At 33.4% G+C, this 25,177-nt stretch overlaps 1 protein-coding gene across 2 annotated transcripts; it reads left to right on the top strand.

Moving 5' to 3' along the window:
* Positions 1-16,328: 16,328 nt before the first annotated feature.
* Positions 16,329-18,160, top strand: LOC131159276 (protein CDI). Of its 2 annotated transcripts, none has more exons than XM_058114026.1 (2): positions 16,329-16,713; positions 17,051-18,160. In XM_058114026.1, exon 2 carries the CDS (start codon positions 17,089-17,091, stop codon positions 17,863-17,865), a length of 777 nt encoding a protein of 258 aa, XP_057970009.1. In that variant the 5' UTR covers positions 16,329-16,713; positions 17,051-17,088; the 3' UTR covers positions 17,866-18,160. The 2 variants fall into 2 exon arrangements, with proteins under 2 accessions (XP_057970009.1, XP_057970008.1); XM_058114025.1 differs by having other exon boundaries at positions 17,020-18,160.
* The last annotated feature ends 7,017 nt before the right edge of the window (positions 18,161-25,177 follow it).

The raw sequence follows: 25,177 nt of genomic DNA, 5'->3' as shown, positions 1-25,177 counted from the left end.
GAAGTTTTACATATATTGTTGGCGTACGAGCCATGCTATGAATATGATTTGCCGGCGCACGGGCTATGCTATGGATATGATTTGCCAGCATACGAGGCGACCTATGGATATATTTGCCGGCATACGGCCTGAGCTATGGATATGTTTGCCGGTGTACGGGCCGAGTTATAGATATGTTTGCCGGCGTACGGGTCGAGCTTTGGATATGATTTGCCGGCGTACGAGCCGAGCTATGGTAAAATATGAAATACCGGCGTACGGGATTTTCATGATATACGTATATATGCAAAATGATATAATGATATTGATTTGGTAATTAATGGTATGAAATATTCATGTATTACAGTTTCATTATATGTTATATATTATCGGAAACTGGTTGGCTTGGTTTAGGCTAGCACTTGCACGATACTGATGCTATGTGTTCGTGATCATTACGATATTGTGTTAACGCTGCTATACGGAGTAGCGTGAGAACGGATAGTCGATATGGTTTTAAGAAGTGTGAGCGCCACTGGTGTACAAACCAGGTCTGGCAGTCCCATAAGACTTACAGACTATACTTTTGATTTGGCAGTGGTACGCCAACCATTGTCAACTCTCGCCTTCGGGCCACACAACCTAGTCATGTGAGGGTAATACATGACAACAACCAGCTAACCTACCGGGGTTGTTTTCGTATTATTATTATATGAGATGAATTATGTTTATGAAAATCCTGTATATTCTGCCATGATATGAGAATATATGTTTCCCAGATATGATACAGACAATTATACCGATATATTTATATATGATTATTTATAGAACACGGAAGTACTTATGTTGCCACACACTAGTATTAGTTTATTTCCCTTACTAAGAGGTGTCTCACCCCAAAATTTCATAAACATTTTCAGGAGCCTTGATAGGAAAGCGGATAAAGTTCTGCTGAGATAGTACTGTTGATTTGTCCTCTCTAAAGGGTAAGTTTTGATAGAGTTTGATGGACTTTTGAGAAGTGACCCTAGGGCATCTTTTGGGTTGTGTATTGCGTATATGCTTAAATACAATAGATGTAGTAACTTTAGAGATAAGATGGATGATCTTGTGATTATGATATTATGGTTTTATGTTTCCTGTTTTAGGTTTCCGTTATGTGTTTCTGTTTTATCCCTGGTACCCATTGGTTCAGGTTGATCATCATCTGCTGGATTTATTATACTGATTTGTATTATTTAAGGAAAAGAAATGTGTGAAAATTAAGCAGGTTGTTACAATAATCATGCAAATTGAAATAAAATTCACGCATTCATTATTTATGTATTCAAATAAACATAAGATGAAATTTATAATCTTGCAAACTCAAATAAAATTTACACTTCCATTATTTATATATTCAAATAAATATAAAATGAAATAAAACTCTAACCTCAAAAATTTACATATTAATTGATTAAACATTCAAATAACCATGAATTTAAATAAAAACCCTAATATTAAAAATTTCCAATTCGAAGCATATAACTTCAAAATTAAAAACAAACTTAAGAGTAAATTGATAATAAAATTTACACATTCGTCATTTATATATTCAAATAAACATAAGATGAAATAAAACCCTGCCCTAAAAAATTCACACATTAATTAATTAAACATTCAAATCATCATGAAATTAAAAAAAAAAACCGTAATATAAAAATATTCCAACTTGAAGCATATGATTTCAAAATTAAAACTAAATTTAATAATCATGCAAATTGATAATAAATTTTACACATTAATCGTTCATATATTCAAATAAACATAAGATGAAATAAAATCCTAACCCTAAAAATTTGCATATTAATTGATTAAACATTCAAATAATCATGAAACTAAATAAAAACCCTAACATAAAATGTAATGCCCCGAACCCGAAACTAGGGTCCAGAGTGTTATTTGAAAGACACCTCTGATACCACTTCGTGATGCCCCGAACCCGCCAAGTGGGAGTCAGGTGCCACGTGTTCATTTTACCTGTATCTAATATCATAATCTTAATCACGCAGTGAAAATAACAATTCCTCAAAAATATACCAGAGTTTCTACTTCTGTATACAATCTCAAAAAAATAACCTCTAAATAGCCAGTATTCACAAACATATATATACATCTCTGAAAACATAAACAAACCCAAAAAGAATATACACATCCACAAGTCTATACCCTCTATCTTAAAAATACTATAACAGCCCCAAGCTCTCTAAGCTCGAACCCGCGGAGGTCCTGAAAAGATGAAATTCAATTATTAGGTTAAAAACACATCTCAGTTAGGATGGAATACATTAAATCAGCGTGTGATAATCATAAGGTTTAAGTACAACATATATGTATATTTAATTTCAAAAGAAACCACAATTATGAAATCATTCTCTGTTCCTACTCAAACACATGTAAGGTATTTTACCAACAAGAGTTCCCAAGGATAGGGGTGATTACCCGCCTAGACAAGTAGCACCCCTCTACTCTAATACCTTAAGTAATCTACGGTCGTAACTGAAGCATATTATGGCACTTACCTTACTCAATAAGCCCTCAACTGATTACTTTATCTCGTACTCACACATTCACACAAAGGTTTCCTGGCAAAAGTTTTCAAGAATAAGGAAGATTACCCACCCATACAAGTAGTTTTCCTCTGCCTTAATCCGTTATGCAGCCTAATATAGCCACATCTGATACCTATCAGAGCACTCGCCTTTCTCAGGAAGCCCTCGGGCGAAGAGTATACCCCATCCCAAATACATGTAATAATATATTTAATACTGATAATACTTTACTACATTACTCTTTATACTGTTATCTCTGTATCATTCATTACATTCACATTCATATTCTATATTTCTCATTTCTATATTCATGTATGCTTTCACCTATTACGTTTTCATATCATTTCTGTCTGCTGTTCTTATATCTGTTGTTCTCATATCTACTATTTCCATATCTGTTATTCTTATATTATCCATGGTTAAACTTATAATTATGCGTTTAGAACCCTTTATACTGGTGATGAAATCATAGTCATGCTTCCGTCCCATGACGGGTTGTGCAGCCCGAAGGCTGGACTTAACCCTAGTCAGCCCACCAGAGTTAAACTAACCACATTCTACAGTTCCTAGGTACGATTGGTTGTTCCCACACTAGTCTAGACTCTAGGGGGATACTACCCTTGTAACGACCCGAAGGATGATGGGAATTAAATGATAAAAGAAAGGGAAATGGAAATCGGAAACAGAAGGAGGCAGTCGCTTTTGTCGGCAACATTGAATTTTGGAAGGATTAGCCGAGGGAAAATCATCAGGGATTCATTGACGAATACAGGGGATTTGTCGACAAAGGCTTAAGAGAATTCGTCGACAAAGGCTGGATTTCTTCGATGAAGAAATACCGAGAGAGGTTTGAGCAGACTGAATTTCGTCGACGAAGGACTAAATTTCGTCAACAAAATTATTGAAGGCTTCGTCGACGAATGATGTGGCTCGTCGATGAAATCCCCTGTTCTATAAATACAAAAAATGCAGATTTTTACTTAACAATTAAGAAATCTCTCTCCTCTTTCTCTTTCGTCAATTTCAGGCCAGATTTACGCCCGATCGACAATCCGAAGTCACCACGACGCTCCTGGAGAAATTCTCTCCAAATCTGCCGCAGCGGATCATTGGTGAAATCAAGGTGGAAACCATCCCAAATCCAGGGTAAGGCTTTCTACTCAGTATTTGAATTTTTGACAGTTGAGGAAAGTGTTATACACGTAGAAATATTGAAGTTTAATACTGAGAGTTTTCATTTTCAGGGTGTTGAGTTGGGAACCCTACGGGTGTGGGGTAGATTTTCTTAGGAACTTTTCAAGAATCAGGTAAAGGGATAAACTAAGTTAGTTCTTTTTAAAAAATACATGTATATGTAGCATTTGATTTCAGGAAAGTAAATATGTTTATATATATATGATTTATATTTTAGAAAACCCTGTTGAAAATGATGATATGTTGAATATGTGGAAAACCTATTAGTGTGGCATGAGTATAAATTGTTCTGAAGTACTGTTTTTTGGAAATGTGATTATGATACTGAAAATCGGCGTACGGACCGTGATTTTGATATATTTGCCAGCGTACGGGCTGTGCTATGATATGTTTGCCGGCGTATGGGTCGTGCTATGGATGTATTTTTCCAGCGTACGGGCTATGCTATGATATGATTTGCCGGCGTATGGGCCGAGCTATGGATGTGATATGCCAGCATACGGGCTGTGCAATGATTTGCCAGCGTACGGGCCGAGTTATGGTAAAATGTGTAATGCCGGCGTACGAGCCGATGATTTTCACGATATACGTATATATGCAAAATGATATGATTGATCTGATAATTAATGATATGAGATATCCATGTATCATGGTTTTAGTATATGTTATATGATATCAGAACCTGGTTGACTTGGTCTCAGCTAGCACTTGCACGGTACCGTTGCTATGTGTCCATGATCTTCGTGATCATGATATTTGTGTTAACGCCGCTGTACGGAGTGGTGTGAGATTGGATGGTCGATGTGGTTTTTAAATAAGTGTGTGTGATCGCCCCTGGTGTACGGATCAAGTCAGGCAGACCTATCGGACTTAAAGACTATACTGTTGACTTGGCAGTAGTTGGCCAACCATTGTCAGGACCCGCCTTCGGGCCACACAACCCAGTCATATGGGGGTAATACATGACAATAGCCAGCTAACCTACCAGGAATGTTTTTGTGTTATTATTATTATATGAAATGATATATGTTTATGAAAATGCAGTATGTTCTACCATGATTTGATGATATATGTGTTTTCCCAAATTTGATAAAACAGTTACTGAATATTTTATGTATGGTATATGTATAATACGGGATACTCATGTTGTCACACACTGGTATTAGTTTATTTCCCTTACTGAAAGGTGTCTCACCCCTAAATCTTATAAACTTTTCAAGAACCCCAGATAGGAGAGCGGGAAAAGCCCCGCCAATATAGTGCTGTTTATGTAACGACCCTCAATAAAATATAACATAATAAATCAAAGATCAACCCGAACCCGTGGGTAATGGGGATACCTGTCAACACAACGGAATCTACACAGCAGTAAACATAAAATCCAAACATCCATCCATAAAACATAATACCAAAGCTTTCTATAACATTATAAAACTGTACTTCTATACATCCTCATATACATCAAAATATCTCTAGGGTCATTCACAAAATGACTATGTCCCTATTACAAAATCTTACCCTCCTCACAGGGTAATCTCACTAGCTCAACGGCAGCCTTGACCCGCCGGTCTCTCAGGGGCTCCTGAAAAATTAATTAAGTTTGGGGGTGAGACACTTCTCAGTAAAGGAAAATAAACTAAATACAGTTGTGTGGTAACATGAACATTTAATGCAATTATACATATACAGTACATTTCATATTTCTGTAAACATTCATCGTCATATAATAAATCATCATATACCTTCATATTTACTAGTAAATCATATCATAAGTAATGCATCTGGTATACTAATAATACTGAAAACATACCCAGGATGAATAGTTAGCTAATGTCATATATTACCCCCCATGACGGGTTGTGCAGCCCGAAAGCAGGACCCGACAATGGCTGGTAAACTACTGTCGAATCAAATATGTCTGTAAGTATGATGGGCCCGCCGCACCCTGGTCCGGACTGCCAGGTGGACGTCTACACTCTACTGAAAGTCACATCGACTATCTATCTCTCATCTCCTCGTGGGATAGTTAGCACTAATTTGACGTAGATATCTGATATAGCTACGGTATCGAGCTCCTGAACTGAACTAAACTGACATCCGAATTCTGATAACATATAGTACATAATTTCATAAATACGGCCTCGTGCCAAAATCATACATATGGCCTCGTGCCGAAATCATAGTAAATAAGGTCTCGTGCCAAAAATCGTAAATATGGCCTCACACCTATAACATAAATACGGCCTCGTGCCGATAACATAAATATAGCCTCGCGCCGATAACATATATGTGGCCTCGCGCCAAAATCGTTTCAGGTATTTACATTCTGAAAATAACTCATTTATCATATATTCATCAAACTCAATATAGCATAACTCGTCTTTTCGAGATACCTGAAAATATGCTTTGCTTGTAAAATAATTCATATCATGATTTACTTCATATAAGAATAATGTTCATGCCACACATGTGCCGTTTAAAATCATACTTCATATTCTAAAATCATCATTTCTAGCATCTTATACATACATATACTTTTTAATCATAATAGCAGTATTTTCCAAACATACATTTCATATGTGATATACAAAGATAGCATATATTTTTCTAGAAAACAAATTTACTCATAATTAATAATAACTTGCATGGAAAATAACTGTTTTAGTTTATTCTCTTACCTGGCTACTGAGAAAGCCCCTAAAATATCCTAACCTAACCCCCGCAGGATTTCCTTATCAATACCCTGAAACTGAAAATTCCCAGTATTAAATCTCACTATTTTCATGCGTACATCATTTCTTATAACTACCACAAGACCAAATTAGGCTTAAAAAGTCTTACCTCAACTCATGGATGATTTCCAACTAGCTTTCACCAATGATCTGCTCCGGCAAATTTGGAGAGAACTTCTCCAAGAGCGTCATGATGACTTCGGATCGTCGATCCGGTGTAAAACTGGCCCAAAAATGATGAGAGAGAGAGAGAGAGAGAGAGAGAGAGAGAGAGAGAGAGAGAGAGAGAGAGAGAGAGAGTGGAGAGGAAGCTTAGAAATGAAGTTAAAAATTGGATTTTTCATATATATAGGCAGGGGATTTCGTCGACGAGCCGCATCCTTTGTCAATGAATTCTCACTAATTTCATAGACGAAATTCAGTCTTCATCGACGAAATTCAGTCTTTGTCGACGAATACAGGGGATTCGTCGACGAAGTCCTGATGATCCCCTTTTTGTTTTTCCTTCTAAAATGCAATGTCGTCGACGAACGCGAAACCGACTTCCTCTTTCTGTTACTGTTTCCAATTCCCCTCCTCTTATTGCTTAAATCCCATTATTATTCGGGTTGTCACGGTTTATCTGCCCTTTTTGAAGGGTAAGTTTTGTATGGACAATTAGATTTTGTGGGGAATGTCCCTAAATCTGATTTTGGGATGTATATACTAAGATATAGTGGTTGTAGTAACTCTGGTATTGTGATGTATGATATGATTGTATGTTCTGCTTAGGCTTCTGTTTTGTGTTCTAATGTATCCTTGGTACCCATGAATCCAGGTGGATTGTGACCTACTAAGCTGGAATGTATGATGTTGATTTTATTATAATAATAAAAAATGTGAAAAATAAGCAGGTTGTCACAACCCTTCCCAATACAATCGACCATCCCGTTTTCACACTCATCTAAGATGTGTGGGTGCACTAGCGCTACCAAACATATCCGCAACAATACTGTGCCATTTTTCTGGTCCACCGGAGTTCTCAAACCATACATTGTAATTTAACATTACCAAACACATGCAAAATAAATCATATCACATTTTAATTCTCAATGCATTTCCAGTATTTCATGCATCACATACATATATCATAGTTCAACACAGAAACTTTATTTTACTCATGCCACACAATTTAACAACATATATTCATATGTTTACTGAAAATAAGCCAACTCATAATCATCGTTCATATACTGAAAATATACCTTTAATTCCTTACACAATTAACCAAAAAATCTACCATTTTAACTTTTCATTTTCACAAATAATATCTAGTAGCACAACCCTAGGCTCATAAATTTACAATTCAAACGGTTGGTTTTTCAAAACCCACACATGAAAATCATATACATATATACATATTATTTCTATTTTTCACCAATTATTTTCTTAAAAATCCTGATTTAATATATTTTTCTTACCTGATTTCCTGAACTATGCCAATAGGGACCCCAAAATGATATCTGCGGCGCTCACCCGAATCCTGAATCAAAAACCCTAGTTTAATCAGTTAAATCCCAAATAACCTACTATTTCAACATTTTCTCAACCTATAAACGTTAAAAACTCCAAAAACTAGGAATCCAAACCCTTACCTCAACTTTGGAGCGGTTTCTGGAAAGCCTAGTTTAGAAATCTGCTCCGCTAAATGTGTAGAGAATCTCCTCTAGAACACCGTAGCGGTCTCTGTTTGTTGATTCGGACTAAATCCGGGCTGAAATCTTATAGTGAAGGTAGAGAGAACGTTTTTAGAGAGAGAAAAATGAAGAAAAAGTGATTTCTTCGCGGAGAAGCTTCCTCAAATCTATTTATACACAATGTTGCCACGTGATTTCGTCGACTAGAAGACAGGATTTGTCGACGAACCACATAAGGGAATTCATCGACGAGAGGGTGCATTCGTCGACGAAACTTAAAATATGAAATTCACTCTCTCGGGATATCTTCATCGACGAGGGACTAAACTTCATCGACAATCCCCAGAAGAACACTCGTCGATGAAGACAGGAGATTCATCGACGAGCTCGATTGTTCTTTCTTTCAAAGTTTCCCTTTTTTTCCCTTATTATTGATTTATCTATTCTATTTATTATATCTTCCTAATTATTTTAATAATAATAATTTTTCGGGTCTCTACATAAAAATTTTCAATTCGAAGTATATGATTTCAAATTTAAAACTAAATTTAATAGTCATGCAAATTGATAGTAAAATTTACACATTCATCATTTGTATATTCAAATAAACATAAGATGGAATAAAACCCTAATCTAAAAAATTTACACATTAATTGATTAAATATTTAAATAATCATATAACTAAATATAAACCCTAACATAAAAATTTCAAATTCGAAGCATATGATTTCAAAAGTAAAACTAAATTTAATAGTCATGCAAATTGAAAATAAAAATTACACATTCATCATTTAAATATTGAAAACAAATATGACATGAAATAAAAACTCAAACCTCAATTTTAGCATTCCACGAATAATGATTCAAATCAACAAATTGACTTCAATACCAAAAAATTCAAAACACAATACAGCAATTTCTACCTTCAATTATTAAAATTCTCAACTCAATTATCAATTTGAAAAAAAAAAATCAGTTCCAGCTATTTTCTAAGTAAGAGAGAGAGAGAGAGAGAGAGAGGAAAAAAAAAAAGCTATGCTGGGAAGTGAATGCTTTGTTGAAAGGAAAGACCAGAACGCTGCGTCAAGAGGTTGAAACATTGGTGTCGGTGGGGGAAGGGGCAACGGGCAAAAACGAAATGCCAGTGTTTGCGCCACTCTGGATTCTCTTAGCCAACACGACGCATGGCCTTTGGCAGATGCAAATCTAGAGCCCTTTTGCCACCGACAAATATATCACCGTACCTTCGTACTTATTTGTCTTTGTCGGCACCAGATGATTTTTGTTTAGCTTTCAATGGGCAGTACAATAAGCTGAGTTTTTTTCCCAATTTATCCATTTTTTTAAAAAAAAATATATTAAATAATACTGAAAAAATAATTTCAGGAATAACCCTACGTAATCTCACTACTTGGAATAGTAAGATTTGCCACGTGTCATTTCGAGAATTATTTTCACAAAAAAGATATTATTTAATATTTTTTAAAAAAAATAATAAATCAGGAAATAAATTTTTCTACGTAATAAATAGTAAAATAAATTCTTTTAATATATATATTTATTTTAAATGATAAATTGGGAAATAAATCTTCTGTGTAATAAATTCTTCTGCGTAATGAATTGGAAAATTAATTCTTTCTGTAAATTTGTATGTGCTATAATATTATTATATATAATAAAAATATTAATAATGATATCATAATATTAATATTATTTTTAAAATTTATGTAATATATATTATATATAAATTGTCATATTATATTAAATATTGTGTTTCCAAGAATCACGATTTGATTCCAGAGTAAGAGGTAGGAATCAAAATATAGACAAAAGGAAAAATCTCATTTTGCATACGGAATTAGAATGAGATTTCTAATAAGCAAACATTGGAAACGAGAATCAATTATTTCAATTTCAATTTCTATAGTGCCAATTATCAACCACCATCCTAGTTTAGTTGTGGAAAATATTTTTATTTTTTATTTTTTAAAAATTATAAAAAAATTTAATTGATTTTCTAGTTTTTAAGATTCATATTAAATAGTTAGAAAATAAATATTTTATTTAAAAAGTCAAAATAATTTTTTATTTGTAATTTTTAAATTTTTAAATAATTATTAAATTAATTTTTTTAAAAAATTAAATTATATAAGTTAATATTTTTTATCACTAATTTTGGATTTGAATTCACAAATCAAAATTTAATATATAAGTGCATGCTCTCAAGTCTTAATTAACAAAATAAGAGTTAGAAATCTAAAAAATAATAAAAAATATTTGTTACATTTTCTATATGAATTTTAAAAAATAAAGAACGTTATTTTTAATTATTTAAAAAAAAAAACTATTTCTATAAGAAAATAGTGTCAAATTTTTTATATTGTTGATTTATTTTAGAAAAAATTTCTAAAAAAAATGAAAAATTAGCTATTTTTTAAATATTTTTTTAAACTAAAAAGAAAAATTAAAAATATTTTCCACAACTAAATAGATCCTTCATTTTTTTTAAAGTTTTCATGATATTTATTTTTACAATTAACTGGTGATTAGAAAGTCATATATGATGGCAATTTTTATATTTTGAGGAATATAAGATTTTAAAAAATGTGACACTCTTATTTTTATGCTCACATATGACAATGTTTACAAAATATGAAAATTTTAATTTCATGCAACTCATGAGAATTTTATGTAGAAATTTTATTTTTATTATGAACCAAATAAAGAAATGAGTATCGTCTATACATTTTTTATATTGATATAAGATGGACTAAATAAAGAATCTTTAAATCTAGTGAACAAAACAATACTTTTAAGTAAAAAAAAATTAAAAAATATTTTAAATAAAAAAAATAGATATAATTATATAGGAATTTTCTTTTTTTCAAAAATTTATTGTTCCAAAAGTATTAAGGGAAAGAATTAAATTTTGCTTTATTTCTCGATTTATTACGCAAAATAATTTATTTCCTGATTTATCATTTTTTAAATTATATATATTAAATAATTTTTTTTAGAAAAATAATTCCCGAAGTGACACATGGTAAATCTCGATATTTGAAGTAGCAAAATTTGCTTAAATCTCGCTACTCCAAGTGGCAAGATTACGTCAGGATTATTCCAAAAATTATTTTCCCGTATTATTTAATATATTTTTAAAAAAAAAAGGATAAATTAAGAAAAAAACTCCCAATAATCTCATGCCCCAAAAAATTACTTTTTTTTAGGAGGGCCTGTATACAAAGCAGCTTTGTGCATCGAGCTGCACTCATGCTATAAGAGATGATTTTAATATGGTTAAATATTAGAAAAGATTAAATATTAATGATATATAAAATCAAATTTTTATTTATAAATTTGATGTATTTTTTATTTTCTTTCTCGTTTTCTTTGATGACCAAACAAGAAAATGAAGACTTCTTGATATTTTCTTTTTATTTTCTAATATTTTTTGAGTTCTAAAGGGAGCCTTAATCTACAGTCCATTCCCCTAGCAACTACTTCTATGCAATCATTATAAGTATATAAGGAAGTTTTATTTAACCTCTATTCATTCAAATACATGAAAATACTCAAGAATTCATTCGTAATATTATTTAAAGAAACCTTAATTTTAATCATCGTGAAAGTGCACCAATTGCTAACAGGTCATAAGTCTAATAGCAAGTCTAAGACCTACATTCAATGGCAATTGAGCCTTTCATTCATAAGGCATTTTTTTTTTATATAAGATTAAGTTTTAATGCATTTTTATTTTATGAGATTTAGTTTTTAGATTTTAAGATCACATCAATTTAGACATATCATTCGAGTACTATTCAAAAATAAAAGGAAAAAAAAAGTCAAATCTTCATTACATTTCATTCCAAAAAAATAAAAATAAAAATGATGCGTCTTATAATTTAAGAATCTAGGAATCTAATTTCAAGTAAGGAGTTCAGCCATACAAAATATCAAATCAAAATGGAATTGAAATTTAGGATTTATCTCAAATTAGGGCTCTTAATTTGATAACTAAGGGCTCAATTTTTTTGAAATTTTAGAGGATATTGAAAAAAAATATAGGAATCTAGTTACAAAAGAAGAGTTTATCCATAAAAATATTAAACTAATGTCACAAAATAACAATTAGGGTTTATCCCAAATTAAGGCTCATAATGAAATAATTGAAGGCTCTCAAAATTTTAAATTTTCAAAAAATATTGAAATAAGTCAAGGAATTTAATTTCAATTGAGGAGTTTAGTTATAAATATGGCAAAAAAATAGCATTTTTACTTGAGAAATGAGACTTGAGAGATTGAAATCAAATTCGAAAAGAGATTTCAATAGAGAAGACTTGCGGAGTTGTTATCTTATCAATTTGATCTATTATTGAAATCTAAAAAGCCTCGTTCATGCAGTTGTAGCATAGCATCTAAAGCAATAGAAAACTATGTTGTAATAACGGAGAGGGCAAGGCAAAGAGAGTCACTTGTCGAGGAGTGGGCTTCTCATTCTAGCTCCTCAATAGCATTTCCTTTATTTTTTTTAAAAAAAATATTAAAACACCCCTTTAAAGTTTAATTCATTTAGACTTAGACTCTATACAATAGCTAATTGAGTGGTTATAGTCTCAAAAAAAAAAATCTTGTCATTTTAGCCTGCTCACACACATATTATAAGGAATTTTATATGAGACCTTTTCCTTTTTTTTCTTTTTCTGAGCTTTTGTAATAGTAAGTTCATATTATTTGGAGGAAACGAAATTTTTTGTAATTGTAAGTTCATATGCTTTGGAGAAAAAGAAAATAAGTTGACCATTATATGACTAATTACATGTGCTATATGCTCCCTTGTGGCTTTTCTGAATTTTTCATACTATTTGGAAAGTCATTGAATATTTTATGGTTTGGAAATAAACATAACCTCTAAGAAACCCAATCATCTACACCATTTTTTATTAATAAAATTGGATTTCTTTTATTTTGTTTGCATGAACCTCACAATTGACATAGGATAGACTTACTCACTTTAATGTTAATACATCTACATTATGTTTCCAATTAGCCGTTATGCTAGAGTAAAAGCGAACTCAAATGCTATATTCATGATGATTGATTTTTATAAAATGCATCCATGAATAGAAATTTAACTCACCAGAGATACACACACACACACACACACACACATATATATATATATTGGCAGGTTGGGATATTAATAGTGCGAAATTAAAAGCAATCAAGGAAAGAATTCGTTTGTGCAAACGTTTGCATTATTTTAATGTAATTATTGAAAATTTGCATTATTTTAATGTAATTATTGAAAATGACTCGCGAATTGTAATTGATTGATTTTAGAAAGGTAAATGTACTTTGTGATATCTTTGGAATTTTTGGGAGGAGCTCGTAGTAGAGTTAGGAGTGAACTTCATGATGATGCATCAATATAGGGAAAGTAATAGTGTGACTGATTTTCTTACTAAAGAAGGAGAAATGAGAAATAATATAATTTACGAAAAATAATATCTTTTACCACGTTATCTAAAAGCTATTCTTAGGATGGATAGGTGGGGTCTCATTTCCGTTCGTCGTTAGTTTAACTCTAAAATTTTGTTTGGTGTATTTTGATTTGATTTTGGCTGTATTTATGTTTTTTATCTTCTTTGTTAGTTATATTTAAATTTGTTGTCCTAATTTGGTTGGTTGTTGCTATTGTTTTTTTTTTTTTAGGGTTTTTCTGTAATCTCCCTTTTACTTATCTTGTAACTACAGGCACCCACTTGTGTCAAGCATTAATATAACAATTATTGCTATTAAATATATAACGAAACTAAAGAAATACAAAACTAATAATAAAATATAACAATAAAGAACAACACAAGAATTTACGAGATTCGGTACAGAATTACTTACGTTCTGAGGCGCCGATGATCAATCCACTACTTTTAAAAAATTACAACTTGGGTAAATTAAAAATACCCTAAAATACATATGCTATTTGCAACTCTACAAATGAGAGATGTGATTACAAATGGTGAGGAACCTCTTTATATAGTTTTAAGCTAAAAGTTTAAAAATAAAAACTTTTTACCAATGTGAGACAAAAAAATAACAAATCTCCACGTTGACTTTAAATTCAACAAATTTTTTAGTTACGAACATTTTTTGAAACTTCACATCATCGTTGTCTTGCGAAAGTACTAAGACTTGCATGAAATTGATTAAGTCGAAACAATACACATGAGTGAGCAATAACTTTGCCTAAAAGGTTAAGTCTATTGGGTTTTTAGTCCAACCATGTATATAAGTACATATCATGCACATAATTTTTTTAATGTGAGACAAACTCACAAGTAGAATTCTCAACAATATATATACATATATATATATATATATATATATATAGACAAAGAATAGATATATTTTTCATAGAGATATTTTTCTTATTTTCTTAGATGAGTAATTAAAAAACACACAAAGTCACATTTAACACTAGTAATAGTTGTTTCAAATAATATTATTTATCAAAAATCCTAATTTTAATATTTATTACCTTTGAAAATAGGGCAAATGAGTACTTTTGGTTTGTGCATCTCCTCAATTACCCAGAACATCTACTTATTTTCGAAATTTTATTGAGGGCACTTATCCTTACTCAGATGTATGTAGGATTTTTATGATGCATTTTTGATAAAAATAGTTTGAACATACACACGTGTGAATATTTTTATTTTTATTTACTGCATCTTGTCTCTTTTAAATTTTTTTGAGGAACTAAAGATTTTTTTTTTATTCTATTATATAACTAAAGGAGAGGATAATCCTCTAAACGAGAGGAGAGAGGTGCATGCTCTTTGTGGGAGTTATTGTACAAATTGGTTGAATATTAAGGGGGTTTCACAAAAAAAAAAAAAAAATCAAATCAAATAAATATTTCTACATTGAAAATATTTAGCAAGAAGATATAAGAAAATGAGATTTAAAAAAACTAGCTCTCAATAAATTGATTTTTTTGAACCCTTTAGCTAATAAATAGATAAATAATTTACATAGTTCCTTGGAAGATGAACAGGGCCGACTCTTCCTTTAGGTGGCTGAGGTGCTCGCTTATTTTTGGGGCCCCAAATTTTTTTTTAATATAATAATATATTTTTGGAATCCCAAATTTTTTTTAATTAAATAATGTTAATATTATTTATTATGCTCTCTTCCCATACATTGACTTCCTAACTAACAAATAAATGAAATTATATTTTAAAATATAAAATAAATGCAATTTAATTCCTTTTTTTTTTCAAGTCTCATTGACTTCCCAACTAACAACTTTATTATATTACTAACTATTACTCTCATCTCTCTCTAGTCTAACTATTACTCTCAACTTTATTAACCTCTCTAAAAAAATCTTTCCATCTCTCACTCTCTCTCACTCTCATCTCTAGTCTCTCTATGATTTTTGATCCGGCTCTTGTATTTATCATCTTCGGGCCTCCGATTCTCTATAATTTTCATCAACCCTAATTTTGATTTCAATGTTTATGCATTATTTCTATTATATTCATTCTAAATTTTTTTTCTTCTATTTTTTCTTATATTTTGGAAGTTTTGATGTTAGAACGTTGTATCTGGTAAGAATCCAATATCTTTAAAGCCTCGTTCATCGATCGATTTGCAATAATAATAATAATCAGGTTATATTGTTTCAATATACTATTTTTATAAATTTATTAAATTTATTTTTATTTGTTTATATAATTTGTCAATTTATAATTAGTATTAATTTTAAAATTTAATTATGTTAAGGAGAAAATATGAATCCGGATATGAAAAACGAAAAAAGAAAAAAAAATATTAAACAAAATATTAAGGGTCCCTAGTTAAATCTCGCCTAGGGCCCCATATTGTGAAGAATCGACTTTTATTCTTGTGAAATAAAAATAACGACAAAGTCACGACAATAGACAGGTCGATAGATAATGTATTTATTTTTTGATTTGGTGCTATTTTGGTAGATGGGAAGAATTTGTGTATGTAAGAATTTTGAATCATAAAAAATAATAGTATAAGCAAAAATAATAATAATAATAATTAAAAGAGAGAATGGAGAATGGCCGGTGGAAATGAGGAGTCAGCAAGTCAGCAATGTCCACGCAGCCTGCTCACTCCTTGCCTGTGCTGTCGTGCGACTTCCGTATGACCTTGACTTTGGCTGGACGCGGTAAATCAACCGTTCCTCAATTCCCTTTCATTTCCATTCTATTAACGGAAAATCAATATTTTAAAAAGAAACAAAAAAATCTGCAAACACATACATAAATGCCGCAGACTCACTCTGCAACACAGCTTAAATCCCGCTTCTTCATCAATTCCTCCCCTTCTCTCTCTCGTTTCCATTGACATTTTTCAACTGTTTTTCTTCCAAGTTTCTTGTACTCTCAAGGAAAGTCCAAGAAGTCGCCAATTACAGCAAGTTCTTCCCTGCATTGTTGCCGAGGAAGCTATGTATCGTTTTCGGTGATTCATATCGTCCTCTTCAGAGCTTTCAATTGCGATCTCCAGGTATGGCATTTCTTTGAAAATCCCTTTATGGATTATCTTTACCCCAGCTTGATGCATTTTATTTCCCTGTTTCTCTAGCAGAACTGTTGGATTATTTCTTCACGAATTCTCAGATTTTTTTTTTTATGTCTTTGACACCCTTTAGCCCCCTGAGAATTTTTCTCAAAAACCCTTTTCCATTTTTGTTTCTTTGCTGTTGTTTTTTTTCACGAATTATCAATTTTTTCTCAATGTACTTGACATCCTTTTGCCTTCGTAGATTAATTCTCAAAAACCCTTTTTCTGTTTCTTTTCTGTTGGTTATAGGTCTTGGGCTGAATCGCCTGTAAATTTACAGGTCTATCTTTCTGTAAAAGCAGAGGCTGGTACAACAAGATGAATTCTAGTAGAAATGGTGAGGTTCACGCAGACAGTGTTTGCAATGAAACAGCCATGGATAAGCCTTTAAAAATCTTTGTGGGGTATGATCCCCGCGAAGACCTTGCCTTCGAGGTGTGTCGGTACTCCGTCTTGAAGCGATCTTCAATTCCTGTTGAGGTTATACCCATCAAACAAGCAGATCTGAGGAAGAGCGGCCTGTACTGGCGTGACCGAGGCCAATTTGAGAGCACTGAGTTCTCATTTTCTCGGTTCTTGACTCCACACTTGGCCAATTTTGAAGGCTGGGCAATGTTTGTGGACTGTGACTTTCTATACTTAGCTGACATTAAGGAATTGAGAGACCTGGTTGATGAAAACTACGCCATTATGTGTGTTCAGCATGACTACACCCCAAAAGAGACCACCAAGATGGATGGGGTTGTGCAAACTGTTTACCCGAGGAAGAATTGGTCTTCCATGGTTTTGTATAATTGTGGCCACCCGAAGAACCGGGCATTGACGCCTGAGGTTGTGAACTCGCAAACCGGTGCCTTCCTTCATAGGTTTCAATGGCTCGATGATCATGAAATCGGGTCGGTACCATTTGTGTGGAATTTTCTTGTGGGACACAACAAGGTCGATAAGAATGATCCTGCAACATTCCCAAAAGCAATACATTACACTCTAGGAGGCCCATGGTTTGAATCTTGGAAGAATTGTGAGTTTGCAGACCTGTGGCTGAATGAAATGGAAGAGTACATGAAGGAAGCTGACGAGACACTCAAGAGATAAGTGAGAAGCAGATCATGGCATATTATTCTGAATTTTAGATGTAGTAGCAAGGACAATTGTTCTCTCCTTGTAGTATTGTTGAGTATCCTATTTGTTATTTGTACTCTTAGATATCTAATGTTTTATGGAAGAACAGATTTCTCCTTAAAGTAGTTATAATTAAGTAGGCATTGCAGCCATTTATGCCTTATATCTGTAATGATTTATTGTTTGCTTATAAATCATTTAGTGTACACCTTCTAGCTTGTTATGAAAGTCTATTGATTGTAATAAAAGCTATTTTGCTTTCTCCTTCGTTGAATTCTTGTTGATAATTTGATCCCTCTTGCTTTCTTTTTGGCGGGGCATCAGATGTTCTACCTCTTATAATAGAACGATTACTTACCAGATACAAAATTGTCGGGTGCTTTACGCTCACTTTGGACAGATGGACAAATGTGTCACACGTGTTTCTTTTTTTCTTTTTTTCATAGTTTGGGCTGCCTTTGATGATGACCTAGTGTAGATTTTGATACTGATTTATAGATGTCTAGATACTGCCTGTTACACTAGTAGAATGCTTTTCAATAAATAACAGAGTAACATTATTGCTGATGTACCAAAAAATAATTATAACATTATTGCTGTTGCAATCAGTGGCAGAGCCAGAAACTTTTGTTTTGAGGGCACAGTGAAAGTCCTTACACACATATATAATTAGGCTAAGGGTACTTTTTTGAAGGGGTATGGTAAAATATCTTCTACTTTCTTCCCTGTTTTCTTTTTGGAGGGGGGGAGGGGGATAAATATTACGTTATGAACTTTAAAGAATTATGAACTTTAAAGAATTAAGGGTCCTACATGAGACTTTTTAAAGTGGGAGCATGTTCACCCTAGAACCTCCATCTGCCATTGGTTGCTGATGTTGTTTAATCTCTTGAGAGAAATTGACTTTGTAGGTTGAGTATTAGCATAATGTTATGATGAGTACCTTTAAAATGGTGTATTTTATTTTCCCCCAAAAGATGGTTGATGCATGATCTTGCAAATATCCTTGACCAAAGATTAGGAAACTATTTGTTTGGCTGATTTCCGGAAAATTTTGGGGAAAAAAGAGTTGAGAGGTTGTGAAAGAAAATAAAAGGAGGAAGATAGATACATTATTGAGAAGCAGCTTGTGATATTACTTTAGTATATTCGCAAGTGTTATTGTTCTCTCCCTATTCTTTTGTTGCACATCTTGAACTTTCAGATCTGATACTTTTTGGGAGAACAGATTTCTCCTTGCAGTAATTATTGTTCACGGATATGCAGCCTTGCTGGCGCATATCTTATATCTGCAACGATATTGTTGTGTAGTTATATATCATCGAGTGTATATTTCTACCTTGCTATGAGAGATTTTGATTTTATTGGAAGCTATTTCTGTTTTTCCTTTGTTGTATTCTTGTTGATAATATGTTTGGTCCCTCTTGCTTTCTTTTTGGGGCGTCGGCCTATCTACCCACAATGGGATTATCACTTCCCCAATAGAAAAGTGTTGGCTGCTTTACACATGCTTTGGACAGAGTGGCAATTTTGGTGGTGAAACCTAAGAGTAGATGTTGATACTGATTAGAGACAGTGTCGCTCAAATTTTATTTTGCTTATTATCAATTTATACTTAATGGTCTCAGGATGAAGAAGGCGTGGTGTATATGTATCATCCCCCCCACATTATTTCAAAATTCTGGCATGTTGATCATCCTGATCTTCCTCTACCGTAGCTGCTATATTCCTTTACAGCTTGAAGGAATGCAACTGATTCAAGGGCTGACAACTTTGGATCAAGGCATTGGATAGACATCACATCCCTGACAAGAAGGATATGTTCTGTAAGTTGGCTGCTCTGTTGCCTTAGCTGGCTAGCTTTTTCAGGAGCTCATAACTGGTTAATAATATATGAATTTCTTCACATGACATGTAAATTGTGGTGCTTTTGGCTGCATTTTTTGATATAGAACTTATTTTGTAGCTCACCTTAAGCCTGAAAGTAATGTGTTGGCTTTGAAGCGTAGCTGTCAAATCAAGATTTGAATCGTGAATCAAACTTCTAATTTTGGGAATTCAGAATCAAGAATCACACTGAATGATAAAATTTGGTACAGATTTCCCATGCATATATTGATGAACGAACAAGAAGCAAAATGGTACAATACATTAACATTTTGACAAAAAATTATAAAATTAAAAAAAAAAAAAAGAGTCATTTTCATGTGTATGCTTTCCCTAAACAAATGAAAAGTAAGGAATGAGTCAAGAAATATATATATATAACCTTATGCTGTTTGAGGGAATGAATCAAGAAAAATAATAAAAAACTGAACTTTGGCGTTTATCGACAATTAAAAAAAATATGTCATGCATATTCTTTCTTGAATTAAAAATAAAAAATAATTAACCTTAGAAATGATAATAATCGAACAAATTACTTAATGAAGAACAACTTTTGAATCTTAACACAACGTAACATGAGTACCACCTTAACTCACATGTGTCCTGGCCCTTTCTTATCAATGGCAAACTGCTATACTCCAAGAATGATGAATGGTTTTGTGAAGGCATAAGACCTAAAGTTCTATTTTCTCCTCTTTTTTAGCATAAAATTAACCTAGACAAGGAATGGAAGGTAATCGTGTAAAAGGGAGGGGGGGTGGGGGGGTTAAACTACTTGGGTCTGTCAGGATACAGTAGGCTAAGAATCGATAGATTCAGTGTAATTCATTAGATTCACAAGGTGAATCAATAGATTCAGCAACAATAGGCCCATGGATAAGACCAACTTTAGAGAGAAGGAAAGCAGTGCTCATTAGGGGGGAAAGGAATAATTGGGAAGCTTGATAATTCTCTAGAAAGTTGGTCCTCACATCAAACTGCAGAAGAAAATATGCTTGATTATCCCTATGGACCACCAAAAACTGATTTTACAAGTAGTAATTTATTAAAATCCCAGCCTTTGGAAAAAAAAAAAAAAGAAGATGTAACGATAATTCTGGTGAGCAGAAATTTTATGCCTCATTATTTATAGTCAGGAAGGGTAATGTATTCAGAACTCTTTATGAAGAAAAGGGGAAGAGGGTAAATGTGAACTGCTAAATTACATTACTCATTTACTTGGTATTGCTCATCCAAATGTTCTTCCATGCAATGGTGACATTTTACCGAGGTTCTGAATTTTTCTTGGTCTGATGATGAGAAACTTCTTCTTCATAGAGTTGTGGAAAAGGATGGAATTTAAAGAAGCTTTTTTTTCCTTCTCAACATATCTCCTGGCCGATGATTTTGATGCTCAAATTTTCAAATAATATTGGTCACTCATTGAGTCAGATTTTATAGTTCTTTCTTTTTGTTCGGAGGCTAAACTGCTCAAACAGGTGAATGCTACTGCTTCGTCTGGTTCCTAAAATCAAAAATCCTACCTATGGATCAGATTTTTGTCCTATGGCAAATAGGTTGAGTGTTGTTTGGATTCCTTTATTAGTAATAATCTGAGAGCTTTTTATCAGAGCAAGGTGTATTCAAGTCCCAAGACAATGTGCAATTGGCCTGTCATACAGATAATTTCCTCCTAAATTTACTCTGGAAGTGGATGTAACTTGTAAGGGAATCATTTGATTCAGTTGACTGGAATTTCGTAATTGGTATTCTTGTATGAGAATTATATCATGTGGGAGATAACATAGGAAAAAAGTGTTGGGAAAATATTTTATATGAACTAATTCCCACAATGGAGTAATGCAAACAATAAAAATTGAGACACAAGAAATTTAACGTGGTTCCCTCAAATGTTGAGGTACGTCCACAGGGTACGGCGGTCCAAATCTACTATCACCAAATATGTTGTATAAAGTGGATACAAAAGGCACAAGCCTTACAAATACACAAGAGTGTATAAATAAATGTAACAAGATAGAAATGTCTCACCAAATATTCTGAACAAAGCTCCAAAGAATCAACCAAAAGACCACAATAAAAAAAATCCCAATATGCTGTAACTACTATGTAGCTGGAGACACACGAAGAAGAAGCAGTAGCAGGTAGCTGCACTGGAGAAGATGACCAGCGCTGGTGGGTGGGCGTGCAGCAGGTGCTGGCTGCAGGTATTGGCTGCTGCAGGCGTTGGGAGCTAGTGATGAAAAACCGAGAGTCCAATGGCAGCAAGCAGGAAAATGCAGATGAAACAAAAAAAGGAGATGAAGGGGCAGCAACTCTTACTGTGCGTGAGGCCTTGGAGCCCAAAAACAAAAAAAAAACATGCTGCACTGTTTTCCTTTATGGGAAGCCAACAACAACAATAAATAATGGTACAACTTTCAAGCCAAGGGCCCCACAAGGAGGGACACCCAACAAAAAGTAAACATAAAATGAGAGTTCTTTCTATTGAATTGGCCTAATCAAAACAATCCGCTTTTAGGAAGCAGCAGCTTCAAATGCCAATTGGCAATATCATGCCAGAAGCTGTAAACTGGGAATCACTGACCCAAGATATGTCGAGGAACCTAATGGAGATCAAAATTTGGGAACCTTCTTCCTGATGCAGATTCAGAGGAGTGATTTGGGATCATCCTCCTGGTATCTTCTCACTCAATACAGCTTTGGCAGAATTTAAGAATTAGAAAATATTCAAGTATCATGGCCACATCAAGCTATTCTTTGTTGGATGGTCATCATAATAAGCTACTAGAAATACTTGCAAATACTTATAGGCAGTGTTTGGAGCATAAACTTTGGGACTTGAATTATGTGAAAAAAAAATTGATTGGCACAATTTTATTCTGCGTTTATTCTACCCTTGTATCAGGACCTACGGGCCAAGTGACAATCTCAAGTAGACAATTTCTATGGGCCGTAGGCCTCCCAAAAGGTAACTGAGGCGTACAAAGGTTTCCTCAGGCCGGACAAAGATTGACCCTCGAGTGCAAAGGCATAAGAGAGCTTGACTACAAGACCCACCCGTCGAGTAGGGGCAAAAGTTGGCCTTAGTTATCTGACATAAATTCAAATTTAAGCTTGAAATAAGTACCCTCAAATGCAAGGATTAGAAACAGTGTTTTTTCCAAATTGGATTCGAAATCCACTAATTCCAAAATGTTACATTAATATTTGGAGCCAATAAAGTGTTATAGGGCTCATATCTATAGGACACATACCAAATCAAATCTTTCACTCATAGAGTTCAAGCACTAACATGACATCCAACAATTTGTAGTTTTCAAATTCTTTCTGGAGGAACTATTCTTTATAGGTCATTCTTCTAGAATAATTCTGGATAAAGTGTCTAAATGAAATGGTTTAAGTTATGCTCATTTTTTAACAATCAAAGATTTTGTTTTTGTACCGCCCTAACCTGGATCGATCAGGGAGCACTGCATATCTCCTCTTCCACCTAGACCAGACAATAGGGGGGCGGGCCTTATCGAACTAATGACTGGCCCCACAAGCCAACACGTGTCCTTTTCAGTGTGTTTTGTCCTCACTCACACACTTCCTGAGAAAACTTCCTCGAAGGTTGTCCATCCCAAGATTACTCCAAGTCAAACACACTTAATCATTGAATTCTTATGGGAAGGCTCCCAAAAAGAAAGGTGCACCTTATTAATATGGGTAGTAACATCAATCATGGGTAAACCGAGAGGGTATGTACCGATTTATACCAGATATGGATATATGAGTTTGTAAAAATACTGGAATTGCACAGGTTATCATGTTTTGTTATAAATTGTATATATGATAAGTGGAACCACAACTTGCGATTATTAGAGTTGAAAGATACTACCACCTAAGGGGTTGAAAGATACTACCGACTAAGGAGTTGAAAGATACTACCGAACTGGAGTTGAAATACTTCAGGGTAAAGGGGTTTATAGTCTCAATACCAAAAGGCTTGGATTCCGTTGCCAGTGAGTACAGTGCAACCACACTCGCTAAGCGGTGTGGCTACAGAGATGGTCGGCTTGCGGAAGTTTGTAATAACTGGTGAATAATGGACCAGGGGAGGCAGTCGGACTATATATGAGATACATGACAGTGCCTGCACTAACAGGGCATTGTTAGAGATATCAGTGCACAACCCGTGCCACGGGGTAAAATAGGCATTATTTGTGATATTAAGTTGTTGGTCGTTCTATATTCATATACATGATTTAAAAGCTGATATGAAAAAACAGTATTATTTATATTGATATATGTGTTGTGATTTAGTATTGAAAACCTTTGTTTTATATATATGGATATATGTTTTAAATTGAAATACTCACATGTGGTCACATACTGATTGTAATACTTTCTTCCTTACTGAGAAGTGTCTTACCTCGTTATACAACCTCTATTTTCAAGTCCTTCAAGACGTTGGTCCTAGTTGCTAGAGCGACTGGGAGGGTGGTTTTTGGTTTAGTTGTGTAAGTATTCGGTTATATAATAAACTTAGTTAGAAGCATCTTTTTGGAGGTTGTAAACACTGATTTATGTATTAAGTTGGATGTTTGAGAATTTAAGAATACAGTTGGTAGACTCTAGTATATACTTAGTATAAATCCCGATGGATATTTATGTTATTCCACGACATTTATATCCCAGTTTTGTATGATTTACACTTGTATGTCCCTGTTTAGGGCGGGTTGTTCATGTATATCTATCAGGTACAGGTTATTATGTATGTAGGTTGGCAACCTGGGTCCTTTTAAAGGGTCGGATCATTACAAGAAATCCATGGAATGTTTGGGAGTTCATATAATTTTTACTCGAACGAATTACAAAGTTACGATGAGAGGTTTGAGGTGACTTTTATACATTTTTTTCTAACAAGCAAATGATTACACATCCTGATCTGGGATGCCCCAGTAGATATGGTTCTTGATGAGTATGAGTCACTATCGCAAGTTCTCTATTTAAAGATGAGGCTAACCATTGGCGGTTATCTATTGATCATTCACCTAGTTGTTTTTTTTTTTTAAAGAAAATTGAATTCAGAAATCCAAATGGAGTGAGGATTTTCTTTCTAACTAACAAGCTCTCATATTTGACATCTTGAGTGCTTGTGAAATGATAGAATTTGGGCACATGTCTAGGGTTGTAACAACAATGAAGGAAATATACAAGTTAACGAATTCTAAACTTCTTTATCCATAGGTGATGAATTTTTAGATATTCTTCCCAAATGATTTATCAAGGGCTACCTTCAAGAGGAAATTGAATTTAATATAAATTTGGTGCTAGGAACAGAACCTATGTCAACTGCTTCATATAGAATGATACTAATTGAACTAAGGCAACCTAGGGTGTAACTAGAAGATTT

This window comes from Malania oleifera, chromosome 7 (genome assembly GCF_029873635.1).
Source record: "Malania oleifera isolate guangnan ecotype guangnan chromosome 7, ASM2987363v1, whole genome shotgun sequence".
In the NCBI taxonomy this organism is placed as follows: Eukaryota; Viridiplantae; Streptophyta; class Magnoliopsida; order Santalales; family Ximeniaceae; genus Malania; species Malania oleifera.
This window is presented reverse-complemented; position numbering and strand designations above follow the sequence as displayed.